The sequence below is a fragment of the Centruroides sculpturatus genome, unplaced genomic scaffold, assembly GCF_000671375.1.
Source record: "Centruroides sculpturatus isolate CEXI.00-Female unplaced genomic scaffold, Cexi_2.0 scaffold1566, whole genome shotgun sequence".
NCBI classification, from domain to species: domain Eukaryota; kingdom Metazoa; phylum Arthropoda; class Arachnida; order Scorpiones; family Buthidae; genus Centruroides; species Centruroides sculpturatus.
The window spans coordinates 89,560-102,996 of NW_019386514.1; the positions used below are offsets into that span (position 1 = coordinate 89,560).

The following is a 13,437-nucleotide window of genomic DNA, read 5'->3' on the forward strand; positions in this document are numbered from 1 at the left end:
TGTATCTTTGAGTATGTGTTTTCTGTAGTTTTTAGTATTTATGACCTGATCCTGTATGGCAATCATGAATCCTTCCGTCTCCCCAAAGAGGCATCCCCGATCTAACCGGCTGTTTGACGCAGTTTTGTCAACAAAATCCTGGGTCAGGTCATAAGGATGCCTGCCATGGAGTGCCTTTCGAGCCCACGATTGCTTGATGGTGTCTATGCTTTTTATGTGTTGTGTCATGTCTGTGTGATGTGAGTGTTAGTTTAATGGTGTGCTATTTGAGTCTGCTAGAGTTACTGCTTTATGTAATTGTGATGTTTCTTGTTTCCTGTAGAAAAACTCTCGCAATGACTGTATTTGTTTGTAGTGAAGGTTAACTATGTCAATCAGGCCACGTCCACCTTCTTTACGTGGAAGGGTTAATCTTTCTGTAGCGGATTTAGGTTATTGTTATTATTATTATTATTAATTAGTGGATTGTATCCTACTTGATGTTGAAGTCTAATGCTAAGCTGAATCAAGGTCAAGGCATAGCTACAAAAAAAAAAAATTATATTGTTTATGAGTTCTTCATGTATGTATCTGTATTTCAGAATTACCAGTGTATGTGTGATGTGTTTGTATAGCTGCTTTCTGTAATATGATTTACATGCTGTTAAAACCTAATGCATTTTTCTAGACTTTGTTGTGTAATTGGTATGATGCTTGTACAGAAAAAGAACAGAAGTGGTATATATCTTATCCATTTCTCACAGGTACTTTACTTTTGGGCAAGTTCTGAATATTAATCAATTTTTTTGGTGTGTTGTATGTCATGGATGTTTGGAATAGATATGTTTGTGAATATATATAATAATAATAATATAGATTTATTATTATTTCTTTATTACTATTACTATTTGGTTTTTGATAATTTCAATATTAAATACATTTTTAAAAGTAGTTTCATTTACATTTATATTTTTAATCTTATGTTATAGTTTAAAAAGAAAATCTGAAAGGTATTTTCAAAAAATAACTGAAATACATTTGACAGAATTCATTGAAACTTGATATGTTTATATACCTCATTATAAAATTAAGAAACATTACTTTTTATTTTCTATTTGAGTTTTACTATTAGAAAAAGAGAGAAAATAGTTTGCTATAATATCACTATGATCAAATTTTGATTTAAAAATAGCAATATAGAGGTAAATTACTAAAATCAATTAAAATGTAATTTGTAATGTAACGAATCCAGACATGCCTCACTTTAAAGAGCTTGCTTTACAGCATTTTGCTAACAGTATTTTTGAACACATTAATTTTGGCACTTGTCTTGCCCTTGAGGATGTTTTTGGAGATTTTTTTATTATTATTATATTTGGATCATCATTTTAGACCTAGTGTTATTGCACACTTAATAATAGTATAAATATATTTTGTCTTTTATATATATTGGCAAGTGGAAAAAAAAGGATGTGTTTAGCTTTAAGACTGTATTCACTTTACAGCAATAGTCTGGAATTTAACCTACATATTAATAAAATATGCTGTGATTAATGAATTAAAATAGTAAAAAGAATTTATAATACTTAGAATCAAAGTTAATTCATGTATAAAAAAAGAAAAATATCAATTAATTTTAAAAAAATAACATTACCAATGAAAAGTAATGCTTAATATGTTATATTTTATTTTTTAGGTCATTTTCTATGATATTGACTGGAATCCAACTGTTGATCAACAGGCAATGGATAGAGCTCATCGTCTAGGCCAAACAAAACAAGTTACTGTCTATCGTTTAGTATGTAAAGGTACAATTGAAGAAAGAATTTTACAAAGGGCAAAGGAAAAATCTGAGGTAAATTTATGACATAACATTGTTTGAATGTTATTTAAAAGCTAATAAATCATGATTGTTGTCCAGATAATATTGTAATTAAACTTATTAGCAGTTATACTTACAAATAAATATGGACAATATTACTATTTTTAGAATATAATTTTATTGCATTTTCATTGTTATATACAAATGCATTAGGTCAAAAATAGATATGTAGAACTTGATTAAAACTAAGATGAAATGGGTTATTGACACTTTCATTTTACAAAATATATGGATCTTGATTATTTGTAATTTGAAGTAATTATCTAGCACTTTATCACATTTATTGAGCCTGTTTTGATTTTATTTGGAAAGTATGTTTAATTACCAACCTGTACAAAAGTTTTGCATTGAAATACTTTTATATAGGTTGAACACTTCAGAAGTTTTTTGTCTAGTTAATTATTTTTTTTTTATGTTGAAGATTGAAAAATTTGCATGTCAGAAGTATTTATTTGAAAAAGTTTATTGTTTAGAACTTTTAGTTTGTTTATTAACCAATAAGACTGTAAGACTAGCATTTGACACAGAACTGCTACACTGTTATACTGTCATAGGCACACTACTATTTGCATTTTGTAATAAAAGGATATGTTGAGTTATGGAATACAATAACAAATAATATATAATAAAATATGAAATAAATTACTATAAATGATAACTTTATTATTAATTGTTACTATGACATTATTATATTTTGGAACAGCAGATATTGCAAAAAGTAGTCATGCAATTGTCTGTATTCAAGAATTAGGAACTATTATTAAAAATATTTGAAATATTGAATCTAATTTAAGGAATCAAGATACACTAGCACCTCATTACAAAATCCTTTTTCATATATTTTCCCCCTCTCAAATAAAAATGCAATAACTTTTAACAAATCTGTTGCAAAGTATGCATTTTATATTACAGTTCAACAAAGACTTTTGCAAAAGTTGTAGGTTGTTCACAGTTAGCTATATCTAAAATTTGGTGTAAGTATCAATAAACTGGAATATTTTGAAAGGAGAGCAGACTAATTGAAGTCACCAAATATCAAACTAAACACAGATGTTTTGAAAATAAGAATTGTACCACAAAAGAGATGAATAGGAAGTGATAACAGGTGTTATAGTTTGTAACAGAAAAATGAGAAATTATTTGAAAGGAATGGGTTTTTTTATTAAAAAAAAAAAAGGCAAAACAAAAACCAGCATTGACATCAAAACACAAGAAAACAAGATTAGTGATCAAAACAAAGTAATCATGAACTATAAATAACTGGACAAAGTTATATTCAATGATGAGTCATAAATTTGCATTGGTTTTGGAGATGATGCTGAAATTTTTTTAACTATTCTAATGAACCCTGTAAGGAAGAAAATGACTAAATTTTATAACTCAGTTATTATTTGGAGTTGCATGTCAAGTAAAGAACCAGGCAAGAACTTTATTGCACTACCAGTGAATGTCCAGATGTGCATTGGAGTTTTGACAAACTTTCTTATTCCATTAGTTGAAAACATGTTCGATGGTGATGATGAAGTCATTTACCAAGATAACAATGCATTTTTGTTACATGGTTCGAGTTTGTTACTAGCAATTTACGTCAACATTATGAAACCAATCATCTTCAGTTTTCTAATCAGTATCCACCAAATTCCAAATTAAAATCAGATAAACTTGCTTCTTTAAAATCAAATTTAAATAAACAACAGTCGATTTTGACGACATTTAGCAATCAAGCTAATAATGTGGCTGAAGCCAGTTTTGTTATTGCCTGGAATATTGCTCATGCAAAGCGCCCATATGGAGAGGGAGAGTTTATTAAAAAAAACTTGGAAGATGTACTTAAAGTTTTAGATCCAAATAATGCAGCATTGCACATAGTTGTTTCGCAAATTCCCATCTCGAGATACACAACCGAACAACGCATAACTGCAATTAATGCATCTCTTGAATATAATTTAAAAAATGATTTGAAGAACTGTATTGCATTCAGCTTAGCCCTTGACAAATCGACGGATATCACAGATCTTCCGCAATTGGAAGTTTTCATACGTTTTGTTTCACCTGACTTCGTTGTTAAAGAAGAATTATTAGATTTAGTAGCACTTCAAGAGTCAACTTGCGGTGTCGATATTAAAAATGCATTAGATTCCATAATGAAAATTTATGATGTGCCTCTTAATAAACTTGTAAGCATTGCAACTGATGGAGCTTCGGCAATGCTGGGTAAAAAAGTCAGTCTTATTGGGCTTTTAAAAGATGGTTCTCAAATTCCACAATTCATACCAATTCACTGCATAATTCACCGAGAACATCTCGTTACAAAATATTTAAAATATCCTGATGTTATGAAAACAGTGTTACACATTGTAAATTACATTCACACCAATGCAAAAAATCATCAACAATTCAAAAATTTCCTTGAAGAATTAAAGGACAAAGAACTTCCAAATGACATTAATTTCTTTTGCACTGTTAGATGGTTATCTAGCTACAACGTATTAAATCAATTTGTAGATTTGTTTGATCCGATAACTGCATTTCTAAAAGAAAAGGAAATAACCTATTCAGAATTAGACAATGACAAGTGGTTACAAGACTTAATGTTTTTGACTGATGTCATGGAACATTTGCAAACACTGAATTTACAATTGCAGGGGAAAGATAAAATAATATCTGACCTCTCACAATGTATATTTAGTTTTCAAACTAAATTACAACTTTTTCAAAAGGACACTAAAAATAAAACATTTTGTCATTTTCCTCGAATTAAAAAAATTTGTTCCAATATTAAACAAGAAAAACTCAATGAGTATATAAAAAAGCTAGAAGGAATATTGACGGAATTCCAAAATAGATTTCAAGACTTGAAATATTTTAAATTGTCTCTTGATTTTTTTCTGAATCCATTTGAAATTAACATAATTCAAGGTGAGTTTTCCATTTCCAATATAATTATGACCCAAAAAGCATCTGAAGAATTAGAATTAATAGAGATGCAAGAAGATCGAGCTCTATAATTAAAATATAAGTCAACGTCGATTACTGAATTTTGGAAATTTGTACCAGAATCGAAGTATCCTGAATTAAAAAAGGCTGCTTGTCGAATTATTTCAATATTCGGAACAATGTACTTTATGTGAATCATTTTATTCCACTTTAAAATTCGTGAAATCCAAACACCGATCAGTATTAACTAACCAGCATCTGAAAGAATTACTGAGAAGTGCTGTCACCAATTATTCACCAAATTTTAAAGAATTATCAAAAGAAGTATAATAAATGTGTTTAATTTTTAATAACTTTTATTTATATGTTTTCAATAAATATAATTTCTGTAAAAAAATTTTTTAATACCTTTTTTGCATACCTTTTTAATACGTATTTAATTGCGGCTCGCGAAAAAATTTCAAATTTTGAAAAATGGCTCAGACTATCAAGGAGCTTGGCCACCCTGGTTATATACTATAGCATTTGATTTATATAACTACAGATGTTATCTTATGTAAGGGTTTATCACACCCAGTGCCCAATCTAAAGCATTTTTTAAAATTTTCTTCCTCTACACAATTTAAAGAATTTTTAAAATGATTGGGCACTGGGTTTGATAAACCCTTACATAAGATAACATTTGTAGTTATGTTACTGTGAATGACCGATATCTAGCAAATGTCGAGATTCTCAGGTGAATGTCGGCATTCACACAGTCGTTTCGTGTATGTAAGAAATATTTGCTAAATATCATTATTTCTCACTTACACCAGCAAATGTTGACATTCAGCATGCACTGATGGTGAATATTGAATAAAAATATTTTTATTACGTTAAGACAAAAATGCAACTTTTTAATATGTCAAAATAGGAGAAAGCTTAAGTAACAGCACATTTAAAAAAACTGTTAAACCTAAAATGAATAGTACATTCTTAATCATTAAAGAAAATAATACAATAATAAACTTACATATAAATTATGTGATTAACATTATACAATCTTATTTATTACAACAAAGTAGACTGTTATGGCACTTTGAATTGCACAAGAGTCCCTTGCTTTTACAACTGCATTTATTCGTGGAACACTTTTTTTGTAATGACAGCGTGTATAGCCTTGCCTTCCACTTTTCGAATTAGCTGCAGCTGCTTCTCTCAGCAATATTTCTTGAGAAGAAATCTCATCTATGGAAAGTAACTTTTCTTTACAAATTACAAACTGATCTGTTAATGGTGTCTTTTATTCGGGTATCGCCGACGCCTTACCGACGAACCCTCTCAAACTGCGCCACTCGACCTGACAAACCGATCCCCACTTCACGGGATCAAAAGAACAAAAACGCCATCCAGTGACAAAGTGAGCAGTTTCCACCAAACCGTTGCCGGAAAAAGAGGTACGACCGTGTCCTACCTCCGGCTATCCACAAAGTATTTGGCGATAGACTGTCAACATCGGCTTCTTGGGTGTCATTTCGACCTCCACCAAAGCTTATCTGTGCTTGTCGACATAAACCGGCGATTGTTCGAATGTATAATAATATAACCAAATATTTGGACTTTCACCCACGTATTTTGTGTGTGTCGACATTCACCGGAGAATATCGACATTCTCTAATTTTGGTCTTTCACAGTAACAGTTATATAAATCAAATAACATGATATAACAGACATTAAAACAAAAACCATATAAAGAGTTTGATTATTTTAGCCTACCATTGTCATGTCTATCACAATACTCAGATGGTATGAAATGAAACAATTTCATTGGTCAAGTAGACGCCAATTGAAAATATATCATCTTAAAAAAGTTTAAATATTGTTAATAAAATTAAAGACAAAGTCTGCCCAAAAGGGACCATTTATTTCTTGTGTTCCAGACTACACATTCATGACGACAGACCTTCCTTTATAGGCTGCTACATGCCACCAGGATTTAAAAAAGTCCTTTAAAAAATGTAAATATATTCGATTAAACTTATAAAAAATTTCTAAAAAGGAACTGGTGATATACAGACGTCTTACTTTCTATCCATCCTATGGGCTGTTTCTGCTTTTATCTACTGGAACAAGTGCTGGAAAATGTTTAAATATTGTATTTCTAATGTTAGCACGAACAAACTGTTTCATTTACAGCCAAATATTAAATGGTAATCTGCTAATGAATCAAATTTCATGAAAAAATGGACCAAATATTTAGACTCAGACCCTCGAAAACCACTTAAAACATATTTTGTGTAGGGACTGGTAAACTCATATCATGCAATATCTATTTGAATGCCTCCCTACCAGTGGTCTGATACATAGTAGAAGGGATTATGGAAGTTGCTAACCTTAACATTCGAAAGACAATATTAGATTGTTTAAATAACTAAAAAATTCTTGTAAAAATGCAAGAATAATTGCTTTTATGTGATCCAATAAAAAACTAGTGAAACCAGGTTGAAAAGTAAAGCTCAGCAAAAACATAAAGATACTTGAAGCAGATTTGGCAGTAAGACTCAATATATGAATAAAGTGCACATTACATAGATTACAACTACAGGAAATTTTGAATGAAGCAATGTTGCCATGATAATAAATAGGAAAAATAAACATCGACACAGAAAAAGACTTTGATCTCTACTTTGTGCCTTAAAATTGTTGCATGTACACTAATTTGGCTGACCGTTAGAACATCTTAAGCAATATCAGTGAAAGAAGTTTGGGGGCAATGGGTTTATGAGCTACTAAGGGGAGGGAGTGGGATGTCCAGGTTTTGTGGTAGTTAAGCATGTCCTCATAAATATTGCATTTATAGAAAAAATTATTTAAATTGGTTTGGTTTATTTAGTTATGGAAACATGACACATGAGCAATCTGCCAAGGAGGATGCACCCTGGAAAGACTTTTAAATTGTGGCTAGCTTTACATAAATGTTACTAATGCAAAGAAAACAGAAAACTGCACGTGGCCAGTCCATTGGCCGTGCGTGAACCTACAACCAACTGCCAGTACTCAGTGGTTTTATTCATTTGATTACTGGGGGGATACTTATTGGGCTGCAATATGAAAAAATCGTAGGCCTATAAATTCCCACTATCATCCATCTAGTCTCTGTCCTTCCTTAATCTCGAGAATAGAGTAAGATCGATGAAAGTCGAGACCAAACCAGTAAGAGAAAGATGACCAGATTAATTATATATGAATTTCTGATTTGTACTACCGCAAGTGACATTATTTTAATTTGGAATTTTTCCCTGAACGGCGTTCGATACATAACTAGCACAACTTGATTGCTAACAGGAAAAGTATGATGTACAGGGACAAAACACTAATACACTTTATGCAGGCATGTGCTGTGTACTATCTGTTGCAGTAATGGTGTAATGGCACATCTATTTTGTGTTATATCATTGTCACAGTAATTTAGCTAATACAGTAGAACCTCTCTAATCCGTCACCTTTGGGACTGGGTATATGGTCGGAACACAAAAAAGGTCAGATTATCAGAAAAAAGTAAAATAGACAATCTTTCAACTCAAGAATGACTGTATTGTTCTCTACAGTAAAAACATTGCAATAAATCGCACAAAAGCTGTTATTACTAATTAAAAAGAGCAATACTGTATTTACTACATACTGTACTGTACATACTGTAAAAATTGAAGGTTGCCTATAGTAAAAAATTACTTAGAAAAAAGTCAGTTATAGATTTTTGTTTAGCAGATGAAATTCTAGACTTAGCTGCAGTGTTCCTCCCTTTCTTGATCCACAAAATGTCTGTAGGTGTTGAGGTAAATGTTCAGTACATCGAGTTCTGCTCGATGTACTGAAGGGCAATATCAAAAGTGTTCTTGGCATCGGTGTGTGAAATCTGTGTAGGGGTTTGTCATCATTATTCCGAGTCCTCGTTTTCAGTTTCTTCACTATTATTTTCCAAAACAGCATCAATAATATGGTCGTCATTGAGCTCTTCACTGGTTTCACAGTCTTTGTCACATTGGGCAATCCACTCCTCAACTTCACTGACAGGGACATTCACTTGTACAATTTGTAGATCTTTAATGATTTCCTGCATGTCATTGTTTTGCTCATCTTCGATCTGGTCAGTTTCGGTCATAACTTCTGGCCAAAGCTTATGCCAAGATTTTTGCAGTGTGTCAAGTTTCAGTTCCTCCCATGACTCAGCAATAGTATAGATAGCATCTTTGATGTTGAGCAATTTAATAGCTTCAAATATGTTACAACCTTCTTTGGACTTTTATAAAATTGATCTAATGTACTTTCTGCGATAGCACCTCTTTAACCATTCTATCACTCCCTGATCTGTTGGTTGGAATAAGTGATGTGACATTTGGTGGAAGGAAGATAGCTTTTATGTTTCCTTTCACTAAATCCTTCTCAGATGGATGTGATGGTGCGTTATCCAACAGCAATAGAGCATGAACAGGAAGCTTTTTTGTTTGAAGTTTTTTTCAACAGATGGAATGAACTCATTGAAAAACCAAGATTTGAAAAGATGGCAGTCCATCCAAGCAAATTTTTGATTGCGGTAATAAACCGGCAAGGAAGATAAGTTTGTTTTTGAATGCCCTGGGCTTCTTAGATTTGCCAATAACGAACAGGGGAAGCTTGTGTGTACCTACAGCATTGCTGCAAGGAGCAACGGTTAGCCTATCTTTTATAAGTTTTGTTCCTGCAACGGTTTCATTTGATGCAGTGAGCGTTTTGTTTGGCAGCATTTTATAGTTTAGGCCTGTCTCATCTATGACTTGGCAAAGTAACAGTTCATTTTCTTCGACAATTTCTTGAAACTTCACAGAAAACTCCTTAGCCGCCTTAACATCAGCAGATAGTTTTTCACCAGAAATTGAAACAAACCGGATGCCATGATGGGTTTTCCAGTGATCAATCTAGCCTTCACTAGCTGTGAACTCACTTCTAGCTTCTACTTTTTTGTGCAAAGCTATTACCTTTTCTTTTATAATGGGACCAGATATCAAGGTTCCCTTCCTTCTTTCTTGGCAGAACCCACATCCACAATGCGTTGTCAAGTAGTTTGAGTTTAGGCTTTCTCAATGTTTTCCTATTCTTAAGACCGTTTTCACTATCTATTTTCACCGTGTATGATTCAATGTCTTACCAATTTTTTCTCCAATCTTTTATTGTCGTAATGCCCACATTGAGTTCCCGGAAATTTTTTGGAAAAATTCCTATTTGTTCAGTCTTTGTAGCACTGCTAATTTTTCATTTAATGGAAGAGTAACGTGTTTACATTACACTCCTGACATGTTGAAAAAACACACAAAATTGTACATGTACACACAATGTAAAACATATACTGTAACGAACACAGAAGAACGTGGTGAGTCACCGACGAGTCGGGACAAGTTTCTCGACTCTGACCACGGTCAGATTAACTGGAGTGACGGGCTAGCCGAGGATGGACTAGAGAGGTTCTACTGTATATGATTTAATTAAAATTTTTCAATAATTATTTATAAATTTTTTATCATTGTCATAAAATTGACATGAAAATCAGTGACTTGATATTTAGAAATAAACATATATTTAATTTGTAATTTATTTTATATTTAAACAGATACAACGTATGGTTATTAGTGGTGGAAATTTCAAACCAGATACTCTCAAGCATAAAGAAGTAGTGTGTCTATTATTAGATGATGATGAATTGGAAAGAAAGTGTATGATTTATATTTATCTGCTTAATTAATTTTAATAAATTAATTTTTACAAATATTTATATTTGTAGTTCAACAAAAACAGGAAGAACGCAGGCAGCAAGAAGATGGTAATAGTTGGGAAAGAAAAAGGAAACGAGAAAAATTAGAAAAAAAGGGATGTAATAAAAGAAAAAAGGCAGAAGAAAATGTAACAATAGCTGCTGCTTCTCTTTCAATTGGACATGAAGTTGATTCTGTTCAAGGTTTTGATTCAGTGCCTCCGAGTCCTTTCAGTGAGGTTAGTTTTTAACTATTTGCTTATTTCTGTATGCTAATTTTAATGCATATGTACAGAATATTTTAGGATTATTTAATCAGGTACTAGGTTTTACTGTATTATGAAATTAGCTGAATTAATTTTTAATATGACGTAATAACAAATGATTAAATAGGTATATATAAGAATATAGCTTAAATAATGGAAATTACTTTATTAAAAAGATTTATAGTTGAATTTTCTGAGAAAACCAGTATTTTTTAACTTTTGTAATGAAAAAATTAATTAGAATTGCATGTATAAATAGATTACTGTATACATTACATGCTATTACTGTATATAGCCATAACAAAACTTTATCCCATTACATCTTTGTTACATTAAAAAAGATAAGAAAATATACATTTGAATAAATTATATTAATTGATTTTCATATGATCAGTAGAATTATACTTGGTGTTAAAAAGCACTTAATTAAATTTAAACATTATAAATTTTAATAATTTTTTATTCAACATTTACTTGTAGCATTCAGTGAGTAGTTTTATTATTGCTCAAGATGACACGAGTAGTGAAGGGCCTCTTGTGGTAGATGATGGTAGTCCAGCAGCTACACCAGTACCAGCATTAACAAATCAGCCAGGGTTACAATCAGGTATGTAAAATAAAGTAAAATATAATCAGTCAAATTATAAGTCATCAGAATTTAAAATTATAGGACCTGAAAATGTAATTGGACAAGTGAATAATTTAAATGCTAAAAAACGTGGGAGTGGTAGAAGTCGTGGAAGACCTCGTGGTTCTGGACGTCGTGGAAGCCGAGGTAGAGGAAACACATTGGCAACTGCAGCTGCCGAATTAGCAGCTGCACAAGCTGGCAAATCTGCAGCTTTTGCAGCATATGGTTACACATTACAAGGCTCTTCACCATCCACTTCAGGTATATAATGTAGTTTTGTATTTTTTAGTAAAATATAATAATTACATTTAAAATGATTTTATTAATAGCTTCACAACATGGAGGGATTAGTAGAAGCTTGTTACATGTGCCAATGAGACCATCTCATCAAGGTCAGAGATTTGGGAAAAGGTCACCTGGTGATATGAAAGTGTCGGCTGATTCACTGCCAGCTTCAAGTTCAATGTTTACAGGATTTTATGTTCAGGGTACACAATTATAGCAACTATTTCATCATGTAAATATACTTCATGTCATGCAGTACATCATTAAAAAATTAACTATTTTTAGCAGCATAAAGAATCAACTATTCTCTCAGTTATACTAGAAAGCTGCCTCTAAATATATATGTTCATAACATGGAATTGATTGGCAGGCAGCAAATCTAAATTGATTTTATTGATATTTCCTGGTACATTTAAAAAATGTGTATAATGGAATATAGTGATTTACAGAATTGGTGATAGAAGATTAAAATACTAAAGGAAATCTGAATTTCATTGAAGACATATGTTGGACATTTAAAAGTGAAGTGGATTGACTCAGTACTTGTTTTGGAAAGAGATATAGAGATATATATATATTGTACACAAACAAACATATATAAACACACACACACACATGCATACATACATACATACATACATACATACATACATACATACATACATAAATATAATTTTTTACACACATGTTTTGAAGCAACAATTTTTGGCTGTTAGCATAATCTGTTAAATAATTACTGTTCTGATTATATTAGCTTAAAATTTGTGTAATATTTGCTCTCTTGAAAACTTATGTTGAAACATAGTGCTCAGACTCATCAATTTCTATGCAATGAAGCAAAACTAAAAAAATTAAATTGTATTTAAAAAAAATTCTGTTTTATAAGTGTTGCTATATAATAAATTAATAAGTTTTTGTAAAAATACTGTTAATATTTAACTAGTCAATAGTTACTTTATTTATATATTTGTAAAATTATTTTAGATTATGTTCCACTATACAGTTTTTGATCTCTTTGCTGTTTAATGAAAATATTGCTATGAATATCACATACTTGATCAGACATGTTCATAAAGATTTAACTTCATATCATGGCCAAAATCTAGATCAATTTTAGTGTGATATGGAGTTCAAATATTTTAAAGCTGTGATTATGTGATTTACCATAATCTCATGGTTTATATATATTGATTTTGTTGATTTAACAATGTATAGTAGTGTTCATTGCACAGGTAAAGTTTATCAAATAAATGATAATGTTGAACAATTACAAGTGTTTTTCATTTAATTTTTTTAATAATAGTTTTAAATGCTTAAAATAAATTATATTTAGCTTATTGTAAGTTAAACTTACAATAAGCTAAACATAATTATGGTACTGATGCATAAATTATATTGAAATATACATATACACATAATTGGAAAACACCAAGCTTTCATGTTAAGTTTAATGCATAAAATAACTTGCAGATTTTTTTAATATGCAAGATTATTTTCATCGATTACTGCTAACCAGATCTTAATTATATAAAATAGTTAACAGAGATACCTGACATTGCTTGAGGAAATTTGATATTGCACACTTGACATTGTAGAAAATTTTTAAAAAAGACAATTTATGTTCAAAAGTAGTGATTATATATATAATTTTTCATTTTTGGGCAATACAATTTCATCCAACACTTTCCCTCAT

General features: G+C 30.9%; 1 protein-coding gene across 1 annotated transcript in view; it reads left to right on the forward strand.

Moving 5' to 3' along the window:
• LOC111615195 (DNA helicase INO80-like) overlaps window positions 1-12,975 on the forward strand; it is a 79,098-nt gene extending 66,123 nt beyond the window's left edge. The window contains exons 28-33 of the mRNA XM_023356603.1: window positions 1,676-1,834; window positions 10,422-10,524; window positions 10,593-10,801; window positions 11,309-11,435; window positions 11,499-11,720; window positions 11,789-12,975. Of these exons, the coding sequence (XP_023212371.1) occupies window positions 1,676-1,834; window positions 10,422-10,524; window positions 10,593-10,801; window positions 11,309-11,435; window positions 11,499-11,720; window positions 11,789-11,961 (993 nt within the window). The 3' untranslated portion in view covers window positions 11,962-12,975. The remainder of the gene's footprint in view (window positions 1-1,675; window positions 1,835-10,421; window positions 10,525-10,592; window positions 10,802-11,308; window positions 11,436-11,498; window positions 11,721-11,788) is intronic.
• The last annotated feature ends 462 nt before the right edge of the window (window positions 12,976-13,437 follow it).